A 15,744-nucleotide genomic window follows, 5' to 3' on the forward strand; every position below is an offset into this window, starting at 1 on the left:
CATTTCCTTCCCCATCATGGCATGGGATTAGAAGGGGTTTGAGACTCAGTCCGACATTGGTCCGACTGGCAACCCAAAGACCACAGATTGTAGAGTTAATTTGAGGGAGAAATCTCCAGTTTTCCAGCTGCAGGTCCCTCTCATAGAAAGCTGTATTTTTTAAAAAAATTAAAATTTTTAGTTTGCTTTCCCTATGTTGCTTTTGGCACTAAAATTGCTGCCGAGGTGACCTTAGCGTTTTAGGCAGGCAAACTACAATGTTGGCTCGTTGAATGTCTTCATCTCCCAAAGTTGACAAAGACTATACACAAATATACTCAGGATACAGGTGAGGGTGTTGCAAGGATATTTATTAACAGTGGAAGATTAAGTTCTTACTCGATAATCATCTTTCCAGTAGAAAAGCACACGAGTCCTGAACCTGTAGGTAGTGCATCTTCACCTGCGAGGAATGCAGAAGGCATCTACTTTTTCAGCTCCACCTCCCTTCATCACTGGTCTCTGCCCTCTCTCCTCAGGTTGTACCAAAACAGAGATAACCCCTGAAAAAGAAGGAACAACAAGAAGGGGCAAGGGGAACTCTTCATTCACATACTTTTGATCTGTGATCAAGCTCCTGATAAATCAGGTATGCGAGCAAGCTGCTAGGGGAATGGACCCCGAGTGCCACAAATAGTAAAGCAGACTGTTTATACAGGTATCCTTGAAGGTTAAATATTCAACGCTGCATACGCCTTTCAGCGCTATAGAAATGATAAATAGTAGTCGTAGTATTTAACACTTCTATAGCACTGAAGGGCATACACAGCACTGTACATTTTGACATTAAATAGACAGTTTCAAGTTTATTAATATCTTACTATCTCACACCAAGGGTAAAAACCATCTGGGCGGCTTACAATCTAAAATCGAATTCCAAATAAAATTGGGTCACATTACATCAACATATAAGGTTAAGAGTTGAAATACAATTATTATAGAAAAGTAGGGGGGAAATACAATTAGGATCAAACTTTCCATGTCTTGCAGATACTCTCAGGAGTCAAGAACAACTATCTATTACGGTAAGCATCTTTAAAAAGAAATACTTTAAATTCAGTTTTAAACTTATCAAGTGTATTCATTAGTCGGAGATTCATAGGCACTGAATTCCAGAGCTGTGAACCTTTTATTGAAAAAAATTGCTGTTCTAATATGCTCATGGACGATATCTCGATATATTGGAACAACAAGACGTTTTTGGATTTCAGATCTAAGAAATCTTGATGGACTATTACATTACAATACATTACAGATTTCTTTTCCGCCATTACCTTGCGGTTCAAGGCGGATTACAAAAGAGATATAGAAGGTGGGTTACAAAAGAAGATTTCTGGTCATTTCCAGAGCGAGTAAAGAGTAGATCAGGTTGATTCGGGGGGGTCAGGAAGAATATGGGAGGAAGGAAGGTATTCGTAGTATTAAGACTTTTTCAGGGATTTCGGATTTCTTGAAGAGTATAGTCTTTATCCCAGGACAAGCAGGCAGCATATTCTCTACATGTGGATGACGTCATCCACTGAGCCCCGATGCGGACAGCTTTTCAAGCAAACTTGATTGAAGATCTCAAAGTTTGCTAGTGCTGCACCGCGCATGTGTGTGCCTTCCCGCTCCACTAGAGGGCGCGTCTCCTCAACGTGGTCCTCAGTTCTTAGTTTTCCGCGGAGCCAGAAAGCCCTGTCTCTCTTCTCTGTATTTTATCGGAAGTCGCTGTGCCCCGCGTCTTTTGTTTTTCTTCGACCGATCTTTAAAAAAAAACTATTTTTTTTGTTTTTCCTACTTTCGTTCGCAACCGGGGGACCCTGTTTTTTTCCTTGGCCGCGGCTTTCCTTCCTGCCTTATGTCCCGGCCTCTTACCGGGTTCAAGAAGTGCACGCAGTGCAGTCGGATGATCTCCATCACAGACCCGCACCATTGGTGTATCCTTTGCCTGGGTGTTGACCACCCTACGTACTCTTGCCCTCGTTGTGGCACCCTTCAGCCTCGGGCTCTTCGTCGACAGCGGGTCAAGATTGTGGAACTCTTCAACATGGACCCATCCTCGGATAAAACCTTGACCCCGGTCTTGGCCTCGGTCTAGACATCGGCCTTGAAGACCTCGGTCCCGAGCAAGTTTCCCTCGACTTCAAAGGCCTCGGCAACTCTGGCTTTGAAGAACTCGGCCTCGGGTAAGTCTCCTTCAGGTTCAGCTCAGCTACCGAAGAAGCCGTCCTCGGAGTCTCTGGCCAACCAGGCATTGAGTGTAGTCCTGCCGGCCTTGACGAGACCTCCTCCTAAACGTGCCTCCACATTATGAGAATACTCTACATCAAGGTCGCCCTCGTTGGAGCACACTGCTGCACCTGTTCATCCAAATTCTTTGGGCTCGGTGCCCATGTTTGAGGATATGCTTAAGGCCATCTTAACCTCGCAGATCTCCTCTGCTTTGGCTCAGCTTGCCCCGTCCTTGACCTCGTTCTTCATTGACCGGCCTGAGCGTTGCGCCGAGGGCTCTCGAGGCAAGGCGCGTCGGTCTCGACGCTCATCCTCGAGTGTCTCCTCGCCTACTACCTCGAGGCGGACTTCTCCCGCCGCCCGACCTCGGTCGAAGCGCCAGCCTAAACGTACTTCTTCCTCGAGGCAGCGGTCAGCCAAACGGCCCAGGGATTCTCCCCCGAGGCAGGGTAGGTCGCCGGGTCCTTGCACTATGGGGTCCATCAAGCCCTCGGACCTAGTACTGTCCGACCCTCGTCTTCGCCGTTCTCCCATGCCGTCTCAGTCTCTGTACTGAGGGGCTTAGAGATCAAAGACTCCAGCCTCCCTGCCGAGTTGAAAGGTCTCTTCTTTCCAGGGCTCGCCAAGGTGGGCTCCCCGGATCTCTGTTCCTCAGACCCTTTGGTCCTCGCCTTCCAGGCTCTATAAGCACAGGCTGTTGTCGACTCCCCCTCGTTCTCTTAGCGGGGCCTCCTTGACGTCCCTGCTTGTGGACACTGACCTGCCAGTGCAGTACTCGAGGGAGGCTTCCCCCTCGTTCTCTGCTGCCCTGAAGTCCTGCTCGGCTTCGCCCCTTGGGGGGCATTCTTCGGGCAAGCCGTCCTCCTTCACCAGGTTCGTGATGGACATGGGCAAAGCGCTGCAACTGGACCTCCAGTCTGGATCCAGGTATACCTGGGAATATTTGGAGTAGATGGAGCTTCCTTACCCAGCAAAGGAATCCCTCTGTCTCACCTTGAACCCCATTGTGCAGCAGACTTTCTTCCGGAATTTGGAGACGCCTTACTCTATTCCGGCTATTCTGTCCAAAATGGAGTCTAGGTACCGGATGGTACTCTGTAAAGGGTTTGAAAAGGCTCAGCTCTCCCACCAGTCCTTGGTGGTGGAGTCTTCCTTGAAGAAGTCTAATCCTTCCAAGGTCTACGCGGCTGTCCCCCCGGGCCGGGAAGGCCGGACTATGGACAAGTTTGGCAGGTGCCTGTACCAAAATTCGATGATGGCGAACAGAGTTCTGAACTACAATTTTACTTTTACATCTTATCTGAAACAGTGCATCAAATCCATGCCCTCTTTTCAGAAGGATTTGCCTGTTCATCGCCAGCTGGAATTTCACTGGCTCCTGGATACGCTGTCGCAGATTTGGCTTTATATGTTTCAGGCGACGTATGATGCCTTTGAACTCTCCTCGAGGGTTTCCGCCTTTGCGGTAGCCATGCGCTGCTTAGCCTGGCTCCGCATAGTTGGCATGGACCCGAATCTGCAGGACTGGCTGGCGAATCTTCCGTGTTTGGGCAACGAACTCTTTGACGACTCCATCGAGGCAGCCACCAAACGCCTCTCCGAGCATGAGCGCTCCTTTGCCTCCTTGGTCAGACTCAAGGCGAAGCCTGCTTCTCCTAAGTCGTACAAGTTGCCTCCCCAGTGTTATCCCCAGAAGTCCACGACGGCTTTTTCAAGGCCGCCTCCTCAGCGTCCGCAGCAGCAAAGGGCCCCTCGGAAGCCTCAGACCCCTGTGGCGGCTAAGCCTGCGCCATCTTTTTGACTGTCCCTGTTGGAGTGGGCCGGCCCCCTCTGTCCTCGAGCTTTCTCCCCTGCCTATAGGGGTCCGCCTCACAGCCTTTTATCGCCGCTGGGAACTGATCACTTTGGACAACTGGGTTCTCTCGGTCATCAGGGAGGGGTATTCCCTGCAATTCCGGACACCTCCTCTGGACCTATCCCCAAGAGAGTGTCCTTCCAACAGTGCGCTACTCCCCCTTCTTCTCCAGGAGGCTCATGCCCTCCTTCGCCTCCGGGCGGTGGAGGAGGTCCCTTTGTGTCAGCGGGGTGCTGGATTCTACTCCCGGTACTTCCTGTTCCCCAAAAAGACCGGGGACCTGCGCCCTATCTTGGACCTCTGGGTGCTGAACAAGTTCTTGGTCAGGGAGAAGTTCCGTATGCTCTCTCTTCCCACGTTGTATCCCCTGATGGATGAGGGGGACTGGTTGTGTTCCCTGGACCTGAAAGAGGCCTACACTCACATCCCGATCCACCCAGCCTCTCGCAGGTTCCTTCGCTTTCGGGTAGGAGACCTTCACCTGCAGTATCGAGTCCTCCCGTTCGGACTCGCTTCCTCCCCACGAATCTTCACGAAGTGCCTCATGGTGGTGGCGGTGGCCCTGCGGTCGCCGGGTCTTCAGGTATTCCCGTACCTCGACGACTGGCTTATCAAAGCACCGTCCCAGGGGGGGGGGGGGGCGTATTTCAGCGACCCTAAGGACTATTACGTTCCTTCAGCGTCTGGGCTTCGAGATCAACTTCCCCAAGTCCCTGTTGTGCCTCTTTCAGTCTCTGCAGTTCATTGGGGCGATTCTAGACATGGTTCGCCTCTGCTCGTTTCTGCCTCAACCTCGGTAGGCCACCCTCATCCACCTGTGCTGGCAGGTCTCCCTTCAGTCCACGGCCTCGGCCAAGCAGATGATGCCTCCATCGTCCATGTGACTCCTTTTGCCAGACTTCACCTCCGGGTACCTCAGTGGACCCTGGCGTCCCAGTGGAGACAGGACCGGGATCCTGCTTCTCAGCACATTGCGGTGACTCCCTCCTTGCGGCATTTGCTCCGTTGGTGGTTGCTCTCTTCCAATCTTTCCAGAGGTTTTCTCTTTCTCACGCCTCCGCCGCAGAAGGTCCTAAAAACGGACTCCTCCGCGTATGCCTGGGGGGCTTACCTCGACGGCCTCCGGACTCAGGGTCTTTGGTTGAGTGCCGACCGTCGTTGCCACATCAACCTGCTGGAACTTCGGGCCATTTTCAAGGCGATGTTCACCTTTCGGCATTTGCTTCGAGATTGCATAATTCTGGTACGCACGGACAACCAGGTGGCGATGTATTATGTGAACAAGCAGGGGGGTACGGGTTCCCTGTCTCTTTGCCGGGAGGCTCTTCGGCTTTGGGAGTGGGCAATATTACATTACATTACATTAGGGACTTCTATTCCGCCTATACCTTGCAGTTCAATATGCCACAACATCTTCCTTCGAGCGGTCTACATCCAAGGCGAGCAAAACTGCCTGGTGGACAAATTGAGTCACCTTCTCCAGCCGCACGAATGGTCGCTCCATTCCTTGACTCTGCGTCAGGTGTTTGCTCGATGGGGGACGCCGCAGATAGATCTGTTCACCTCACCCCTCAACCACAAGTTGCCTCACTTCTGCTCCAGGATTTACTCCCCGAATCGTCTCGAGGCGGATGCTTTCCTTCTAGATTGGATGGGCAGGTTCCTCTATGCTTTCCTTCCCTTTCCTCTGATTCTGAAGACTCTTGTGCAGCTCAAGTCGACTCATGCCGCCATGATTTTGATCGCTCCTCGGTGGCCCCGGCCTCAGTGTCAGGGAGCCTCTACTTCTGCCTGTATTTCCTTCACTACTGTCTCAGAGTTGGGGGTCGCTGCTGCATCCCAATATGTAGTCTCTACACTTAACTGCTTGGTTCCTTTCCACCTGACCCCCCTCCTTTGGTTTTTCTCAATCGGTGAGGGATGTTCTCGAGGCCTCTCGGAAGAGTTCTACTCGACAATGCTACTCCCAGAAATGGACTAGATTTGCTGCATGGTGTGCTGAGCATTGTCTGGAGCCAGTCGGCTTCCTTGTCTTCCGTGCTGGATTATCTGTTGCACTTATCTCGGTCTGGTCTCAAATCGATATCTATTCGAGTCCACTTCAGTACGATTGCTGCCTTTCAACAGCCGCTTGATGGGAAACTGCTCTCTGTCCATCTGGTGGTTTCCCGATTTATGAATATGAGAGAATATGAGGAAAGACTGGCAGGAGAAGCAAGAAACTTCAAACCCTTCTTCAGGTATGTGAAAGGGAAACAACCAGCCAGAGAGGAAGTGGGACCACTGGACGACGGAGACAGGAAAGGAGCGATAAAGGAGGAAAAAGAGATGGCTGAAAGGTTAAACAAATTCTTCTCGTCGGTCTTCACCAGAGAGGACACATCCAATATCCCAGAACCCGAGGTGATTATAAACGGAGAACACGATGAAAGGCTGGTACAACTAGAGGTAAGCAAAGAGGATGTCCTCAGACAGATAGACAAACTAAAGAGCGACAAATCACCAGGCCCGGATGGCATCCACCCAAGGGTACTAAAAGAACTGAGAAACGAAATAGCAGAGACACTTCGCCAAATATGTAACCTCTCCCTAAAAACTGGGGAGATCCCAGAGGACTGGAAAATAGCAAATGTCGCGCCCATCTTTAAGAAGGGATCAAGGGGTGACCCGGGAAACTACAGGCCTGTGAGCTTGACCTCGGTTCCTGGAAAGATGATGGAAGCAATGGTAAAGGACACAATCTGCGAACACATAGAAAACAATGGACAACTGAAGGCGAGCCAGCATGGCTTCTGCAAGGGAAGGTCATGCCTCACGAACTTGCTGTACTTCTTTGAGGGAATAAACAGTCAGATGGATAAGGGAGAATCCATAGACATCATTTACCTTGACTTTCAAAAAGCTTTCGACAAGGTACCTCACGAACGGCTACTTAAAAAACTGTGGAACCACGGGGTGCAAGGGGATATCTACCGATGGATCAAACACTGGCTAGCGGGCAGAAAACAGAGGGTTGGAGTCAAGGGCCAATACTCAGATTGGCAATGGGTCACAAGCGGAGTTCCGCAGGGGTCGGTGCTGGGACCTCTACTGTTCAATATATTTATTAACGATCTGGAGACGGGGACAAAATGTGAGGTTATCAAATTTGCTGATGACACCAAACTCTGCAGCAGAGTTAGGAACACGGAAGACTGTGAAGACCTGCAAAGGGACCTAATGAGACTGGAAGACTGGGCAAAAAAGTGGCAAATGAGTTTTAACGTAGAGAAATGCAAGGTCATGCATGTAGGGAAAAAGAACCCGATGTTCAACTACAAAATGGGGGGAACACTGCTAGGGGTGAGTAACCTGGAAAGGGACCTGGGGGTGATGGTCGACACATCACTGAAACCATCGGCGCAATGTGCAACAGCCTCAAAGAAAGCAAACAGAATGCTGGGCATCATCAAAAAGGGTATCACAACCCGGACGAAGGAAGTCATCATGCCGCTGTATCGCGCAATGGTGCGCCCACACCTGGAGTACTGTGTTCAATACTGGTCGCCGTACCTCAAGAAGGACATGGCGGTACTCGTGGGAGTGCAGAGGAGGGCGACTAAGCTGATAAAAGGTATGGAAAATTTTCCATACGCTGACAGGTTAAAAATGCTGGGGCTGTTCTCCCTGGAGAAGAGGAGACTTAGAGGGGACATGATAGAAACCTTCAAAATCCTTAAGGGCATAGAGAGAGTGAATAAGGACAGATTCTTCAAACTGTGGGGAGCCACAAGCACTAGGGGTCACTCGGAGAAATTGAAAGGGGACAGGTTTAGAACAAATGCTAGAAAATTCTTTTTTACACAGAGGGTGGTGGACACATGGAACGCGCTTCCGGAGGAAGTGATAGGCCAGAACTCTGTACAGGGGTTCAAGAAGGATTTGGATAGGTTCCTGGAGGATAAAGGGATAGAGGGGTACAGATAGAACTTAAGGTAGGTTATAGAAGTGGTCAGAAACCACTTCACAGGTCGCAGACCTGATAGGCCGCCGCGGGAGCGGACCGCTGGGCGAGATGGACCTCGGTCTGACCCAGTGGAGGCAACTTCTTATGTTCTTATGAAGGGCCTCTTCAATGTTCATCCTCCACTCAAGCCTCCCCCGGTGGTTTGGGATCTTAATGTGGTTCTGGCTCAATTGATGAAACCTCCATTTGAACCCATTGATAAGGCTCATCTGAAGTATCTCACTTGGAAGGTGGTGTTCCTGATTGCCGTCACATCTGCTCGCAGAGACAGTGAGCTACAGGCTCTGGTTGTGGACCCGCCTTTTACTGGTTTTCATCATGACAAGGTGGTCCTTCGTACTCATCCTAAGTTCTTGCCTAAGGTGGTTTCGGATTTCCACCTCAACCAGCCCATTGTTCTTCCAGTGTTTTTTCCTAAGCCCCACTCTCATTCTGGAGAAGTGGCGCTTCACACTCTTGACTGTAAGAGAGCGTTGGCTTTTTACCTCCAATGCACCCGATCTCATCGGACGGCTCCTCAACTCTTCATATCTTTCGATCCGAATCGTTGGTGCATCCTGTTTCCAAGCGTACCTTGTCCAACTGGTTAGCTGCTTGTATTTCCTTCTGCTACGCTCAGGCTGGTCTCCCGCTGCAGGGTTGGGTCACGGGGCATAAAGTCCGAGCGATGGCAGCATCAGTTGCTTTTCTCAGGTCCACGCCTATTGAGGAGATCTGCAAGGCCGCCACTTGGTCCTCGATTCATACATTCTCCTCTCACTACTGTCTGGATACTTTTTCCAGATGCGACGGCCTGTTCAGCCAGTCGGTTTTGCGTAATCTGTTCTCTTAAATTGCCAACTCTCCCACTGTCCCATCTTGGTTAGCTTGGAGGTCACTCCATGTAGAGAATATGCTGCCTGCTTGTCCTGGGATAAAGCACAGTTACTTACCATAACAGGTGTTATCCAGGGATAGCAGGCAGATATTCTCGCAACCCTCCCTCCTCCTCAGGTTGGCTTCTTTGATAGCTATCTGAACTGAGGACCACATTGAGGAGACGCGCCCTCTAGTGGAGCGGGAAGGCACACACATGCGCGGTGCAGCACTAGCAAACTTTGAGATCTTCAATCAAGTTTGCTTGAAAAGCAAACATCATCCACATGTAGAGAATATCTGCTTGCTGTCCCTGGATAACACCTGTTACGGTAAGTAACTGTGCTTTATTTCTTTTCTGGACGTTTTGTAGTCTGGGGTAGTCTGGAGTCAAGAAACATACAGGTATAAGATAAGGAGGTTCACCTGTTGTTAATATTTTAAAAGTTAATAGAATCATTTTATAAGTGATACAGTGTGAAATAGGAAGCCACTGGGCTTTTTTCAAAAAAGGGTAATATGGTCGAATTTATGGATGTTAAAAATTAACCAGATCGTTGTGTTTTGAATATTTTGAAGTCTTTGAATGTCCTTTTGACGTATCCCAGCATAAAGCGCATTACAATAATCCAACTGTTGGATTACTAGTGAATGTACTAATATAGTCAAAGCCTCTGGAAAAAGTAATGTTTGGACTGACCGAATTAATCTTAGTTTAAAGAAGGATCATTTTACCACATTGGAGATCTGTAGTTGATATGATAACTTTGAATCAAATTTGATCCCAAGAATCTTGGTTGATGTAACTAGGGGAATTGATATATTGTTTAGTTGAATATTCAAAGGTAAAACAACATTATCATAAGGGGTGAAGGTTATAGATGTTGATTTATCTGGGTTAAGTTTAAAGTTTATGATTCGTTAACCAATCAGGTTAGGAAGACTGGATGGACCATTCAGGTCTTTATCTGCTGTCATCTACTATGTTACAATCTGAAATACGAATGAGATTTGAATTTATAGATGCAATTTTGGTGTTTGAACCAGTATCTAGAGCAGGGGTGCCCAACACGTCGATCGCGATCGACCGGTCGATCGGGAAGACAACGCCAGTCGATCTCGTGTTGCCGTTCCAATCGGCCGGCCGATCAGCCTTCCTCTCCCCAAGGTTCCCCACCGGAATCTCCCCAAGGTTCCCCACGCACACTCATTCTTGCTGCGCCCTTCCTGCCCGACTGCCAGAACCCGTCGTCCGACTGGGGAATGATGTCACTTCCTTCGGGAGAAGGCGGGAGGGAGGTCTAGGGAAGTCACGACCCTTGAGAGCTGAGCGCCGGCTGCTCCTGGCGGAATTGACAAGCCAGACTGGAGAAAGGCGGTCGGGAGCAGGAGGTGATCTGCCCAAAATGCCGGAGCTGCTGCTGCTGCTCTGACGTCTTGAGCCTGAAAATGGGAAGTTGAGTGTCGTGCTAAAAAGAGACTGGAACGGCTCTCATGGAAGACTGGCTTTTTTTCTTTTCTTTTCCTCGGCCCTGGGGATCCAGAGATTTGGGCCTGCAGAAGCCTCACGCTGACCAGCATTCCTCTCCCTGACATCAATTCTTACATTGGAGAGGAATTTCTGGGCCAGCCAATCGCTGCCTGGCTGGCCCGGAACTTCCTCTCCGACATCAGAATTGAAGGGGAGCAGAATGCTGGTCAGTGCAAGGCTTCTGCATGCAGAGCTTGGGGGGCGGTGGCTTGGAGGCCTGTTCCTCGGTGGCGACGGCAAACCTAGTGGCTTGGGGGAGGGCAGGGAAAAAGAAACAAAGGGGGCAAGCAGGGAGACAAAAAGAAAGTGGGCATGGAGAGAGAGAGAGAAAGAAAGAACAGGAGGCAGGGAGAAAGAAAGAAAAAGTTGGGGGAGAGAATGAGGTATGGAAGAGAGAAAGCATATAGGAGGCTGAAAGAAGGAGTGGGCTGAAATCAGAAGATGTCAGAAGAAGTGCAGCCAGAGTGAAGTGAGAAGAAGTCAGAAGAAGAAAGTGCAACCAGAGACTCATGAAATCACCAAACAAAAGTAGGAAAAATGATTTTATTTTCAATTTAGTGATCAAAATGTGTCTGTTTTGAGAATTTATATCTGCTGTCTATATTTTGCACTATGGCTCCCTTTTACTAAACCACAATAGCGGTTTTTAGCGCAGGGAGCCTATGAGCGTCGAGAGCAGCGTGGGGCATTCAGCGCAACTCCCTGCGCTAAAAACTGCTATGTGGTTTAGTAAAAAGGGAGGGGCTATATTTGTCTATTTTTGTATGGTTGTTATTGAGATGACATTGCATAGAGTCATCTGCCTTGACCTCTTTGAAAAAAACCCGGAATATGAATGATAATTAACATTTTCTCTGCCTTTCAGTGTGCTTTGTGGGTTTTTAAAAATTTTTTTATTGTTGGTAGATCATTTTGACTTGGTCATTTTAAAAGTAGCTCGCAAGCCCAAAAAGTGTGGGCACCCCTGATCTAGAGTATACAGGCAGTCCCCGGGTTAAGAATGAGTTACGTTTTTAAAGCTGTTCTTAAGTCAGATTTGAATGTAACTCAGAACTTGTAGATTTTAAGATTCTTGCTGCTTATTTCTGCTCCCAGCTGACAAAAGGACCAACTGTCCCCACCAGTATTCTGTCTAAGTGTAGGAGTCTATGCCACTGGAAATACTGCTCAGTGAAATCAAATGAAGCTGTGACCACGTTGTTAAGTATGAATCGTACTTAAGTTGGGCATTTGTAACTCATGGACTGCCTATATAAAATTTGTATATTGTCCGCATAGACAAACATTGTAAACCCAATTGATTGTGCAAGGGTTAAAAGTGGTGCAAGACATATATGTTGAATAGTAGAGGAGATAGAACTGATCCTTGAGAAATCCCCGATTCTAAAACGAAAGGAGCAGATTTAGATTCCTGGATAATCACTGAATTTAGATGATTAGACAGATAAGAGGTAAATCATGACAGTACTGTTTCTGTTATACCTATTTCTTGGAGTGAAGAATGATCTACAAGATCTAATGCAGAGGATTGATCTAGAGAGATCATCAGCACCTGCTTAAAAGAATTGAATACTCTATGAATATATGATAAGAACATAAGCAATGCCTCCGCTGGGTCAGACCTGAGATCCATCATGCCCAGCAGTCCACTCACGCGGCGGCCCAACAGGTCCAGGACCTGTGCTGTAATCCTCTATCTATACCTCTCTATCCCCTTTTCCAGCAGGAAATTGTCCAATCCTTTCTTAAACCCCAGTACCGTACTCTGCTTATTATGTCCTCTGGAAGCGCATTCCAGGTGTCCACCACACGTTTGGTAAAGAAAAACTTCCTAGCATTCATTTTGAATCTGTCCCCTTTCAACTTTTCCGAATGCCCTCTTGTTCTTTTATTTTTCAAAAGTTTGAAGAATCTGTCCCTCTCCACTCTCTCTTTGCCCTTCATGATCTTGTAAGTCTCTATCATATCCCCTCTAAGTGTCCTCTTCTCCAGGGAAAAGAGACCCAGCTTCTATAATCTCTCAGCGTATGAAAGGTTTTCCGTCCCCTTTATCAGACGTGTCGCTCTCCTTTGAACCTTCTCGAGTAACGCCATATCCTTCTTAAGGTACGGCGACCAATATCGGACGCAGTACTCCAGATGTGGGCGCACCATCGCCCGATACAACGGCAGGATAACTTCTTTCTTTCTAGTTGTAATATCCTTCTTGATTATACCTAGCATTCTATTTGCTCTCTTAGCGGCCGCTGCGCACTTTGCCTTCGGCTTCATTGTTATGTCCACCATTACCCCCAAGTCCCTTTCTTGGGTACTCTCATTCAATAATATCCTTCCCATCGTAAAGCTGTACCTCGAGTTTCTGCTTCACACATGTAAGAACATAAGAAGTTACCTCCGCTGGGTCAGACCAGAGGTCCATCGTGCCCAGCAGTCCGAACCCGCGGCGGCCCATCAGGTCCATGACCTGTCAGTGGTCCCTGAGCTCATCCTATAACCTATCACTACTTCTATCTGTACACCTCAATCCCCTTATCCTTCAGGAATTTATCCAAACCCACTTTGAATCCCTGTATTGTGTTCTGTTCAATCACAGCCTCCGGGAGTGCATTCCATGTGTCCACCACTCTCTGGGTGAAGAAGAACTTCCTGGCATTGGTTCTAAACCTGTCCCCTTTCAGTTTCTCTAAGTGCCCCCTTGTACTTGTTGTTCCCCACAGTCTGAAGAATCTATCCCTATCTACCTTATCTATGTCTTTCAGGATCTTAAAAGTTTCTATCATGTCTCCTCTAAGTCTCCGCTTTTCCAGGGAGAACAGCCATCTCGTCGCCCATTCCCCTAGTTTGTTCAAGTCTTTTTGCAATTCTTCGCAGTTCTCTTTAGTCCGAGCTCCACTAAATAGTTTGGTGTTGTCCGCAAATTTTATTATCTCACACTTCATCTACGAGTGCTGTTTCAATACTATGATTATTACGAAATGCTGTCTGAAGCGCATGTAAGACATTTGTTTTATCACCAAAATCTTAGAGTGTACAATAGTATTCACAATTTTTGACATAAAAGGAAGGATAATTACCTAGATCCAGAATATCCTTAGAATTATCTTTGACTTTTGGACCTAGAAACGTATGCTTCCATAGTTTTGGAAAAATACCGGTCTGACGACTGGACTGAACTATCAAATGTATAAATGGTAATAGTGATTCAAGTGATCAATTAAGAAGACCGGAAGGAATAGGATTAGCTGTGGGGAGGTTGTGGTAAGAAGTTTGGATATAGTTCTAGATAGTTGTTGTAAGTAGAGAATGACACGGTGGATGTTACCTGTGGCTAGCCGTGAGTAGCCGCGGGTAACCCGCCAAAACGGTGGAGGGGAAAGGTGCTCACCGCAGGTATGGGGACAAGGCCATCCACCACCCCGTAGAGTGGTGAAATGCCTTGTCCCTGCAGTTAAGGGAGGAAATTTGTGCGGTCCCCTCCCTCCCCCTTACCTTTGTGGCACGTTTTAAGATTTCAGTCTTGTTGAAAGCGCCGTAACGTATGTACAGTCGTGCCTGTGTGGGTGGAAGGTTCTCCTCTGACGCAACTTCCGGTTGCGTCAGGAGTAGCTTCCGCCCGCACGCGACTGCACGAACATCCGACGGCTTTCAATAAGACTGAAACTTTAAAACGCTCTGTGAAGGTAAGTGGGAGGGAGGGAGATGCATGGACCATGCGAGGGGTGCTAAGAGGGCAGGGGGGACGGGGGGGTGAAGGAGATGGTGGTCCAGTGACGGGGCCAGATTTTTTCCCTGTGTCATTCTCTAGTTGTAAGCTAGGCAGGTTCAAATTTTACTACGTAAAAGATGGCCTGGCATATTGCCATTTGTATTCAACATCCGATTGTTATTGTTAAGAAACAAACTCCTTATGCTCTGTATTTTACTTTGATAAACAACTTCTAGATCTTGTGCTGCAGGTAAAGATGAATTTAGGACTTTAGGCTCATGGTATATTGTAAAGTTTTCAAGGTCTTATATAGAATTGATGTATTTGGCGCTTTCTTTATTTTATTAGAATAATAAGAATTTTTACTAGCCCAATAGCTTTTTTATAAGAATTAGCCGTAGATTTATATGAAAGTACTTGTCTTTTCAATTTTAAAAGGTCTTCAGTAAACCATGGATTTCTATTTTTTGTCACCTGATACTGTCCACAAGGTAATTGTGGAGCAATTTTTTCCAGTACCTGCTTGGAAGAGATTACAATCTAACTCGGACAGACAGACATGACATAGAGGGTTGGCAGTGCAGAACTCAAGGAGGAGAGTGAGGAGTTGAAAGCAGTCTCAAAGAGGTAGCTTTTTAACTTGGACTTGAACACTACCAGAGACGGGGCCCGCGATAGGGATTCAGGCAGTGTTTTCCAGGCATACGATGCAGAAAGAACAGAGTCTGGAGTTGACAGAGGAAGAGAAGGGCACAGATAGGAGGAATTCCCCCACCCACCCTGCAAGCTTCACTCAACTGGTAACATAGGGAGAGAGAAGTGAAGAGAGATATGGGCAGCTGAGTGAATGCATTTGTAGGACAGTAAGAGGAGTTTGAATTGTATTCGGAAACGGATGAGAAGCCAATGAAGTGACTTTAGGAGAGGGGTAACTTGTACAGTGGCTCTCATGGAATATGAGTCATGCAGCTGAATTCTGGACAGATTGAAGGGAGGGAAGATGGTAGAGTGGAGGACCTGAGAGTAGCAAGTTGCAGTAGTCTAAGCGTGAGGTGATATGGCTGTGGGTAAGGGTTTTGGTAGTTTGCCGAGAGAGGAAAGGTCGGATTTGGGGGAAGTGACAAGTTTTAGCGATCTGTTGTATCTGGGCAGAGAAGGAGAGAGAGGAGTCAAAGATGACCCTAAGATTACGAGCAGACAAGATGGGGAGGATGAGAGTGTTGTCCACAGAGACAGAGAACAGGGGAAACAGGGAGGTGGGTTTAGGTGGGAAGTTGAGCAGCTCTGTTTTAGCCATATTCAGTTTTAGATGGCAGTGAGACATCCAGGCAACAATGTCAGACAGACAGGCTGAGACTCGGGTCTGAGTTGCAGTAGAGATGTCCAGTGTGGAAAGGTAGATCTTGGAGTCATTAGCTATAGGTGATTCTAGCAGTGCTATAGAAATGATAAGTAGTAGTACTGGAAACCAAGGGAGGAGGTCAGTGCTCCAAGTGAGCAGGTGTAGATTGAGAAGAGGAGTGGTCCCAGGACAGAGC

General features: G+C 47.9%; 1 protein-coding gene across 22 annotated transcripts in view; it reads left to right on the plus strand.

The window, feature by feature from the left end:
- The window catches only part of USP45 (ubiquitin specific peptidase 45), a 314,718-nt gene that overhangs the window by 29,436 nt on the left and 269,538 nt on the right, over positions 1 to 15,744 (plus strand). For 2 of the 22 annotated variants that reach the window (XM_033938039.1, XM_033938038.1), the window contains one exon: positions 1,030 to 1,064. The exons of the other annotated variants lie outside the window; for them this stretch is intronic. In XM_033938039.1, coding sequence (XP_033793930.1) covers positions 1,030 to 1,064 — 35 coding nt within the window. The remainder of the gene's footprint in view (positions 1 to 1,029; positions 1,065 to 15,744) is intronic. 22 annotated transcript variants of the gene reach the window in all.

This window comes from Geotrypetes seraphini, chromosome 3 (genome assembly GCF_902459505.1).
Source record: "Geotrypetes seraphini chromosome 3, aGeoSer1.1, whole genome shotgun sequence".
Lineage (NCBI taxonomy): Eukaryota > Metazoa > Chordata > Amphibia > Gymnophiona > Dermophiidae > Geotrypetes > Geotrypetes seraphini.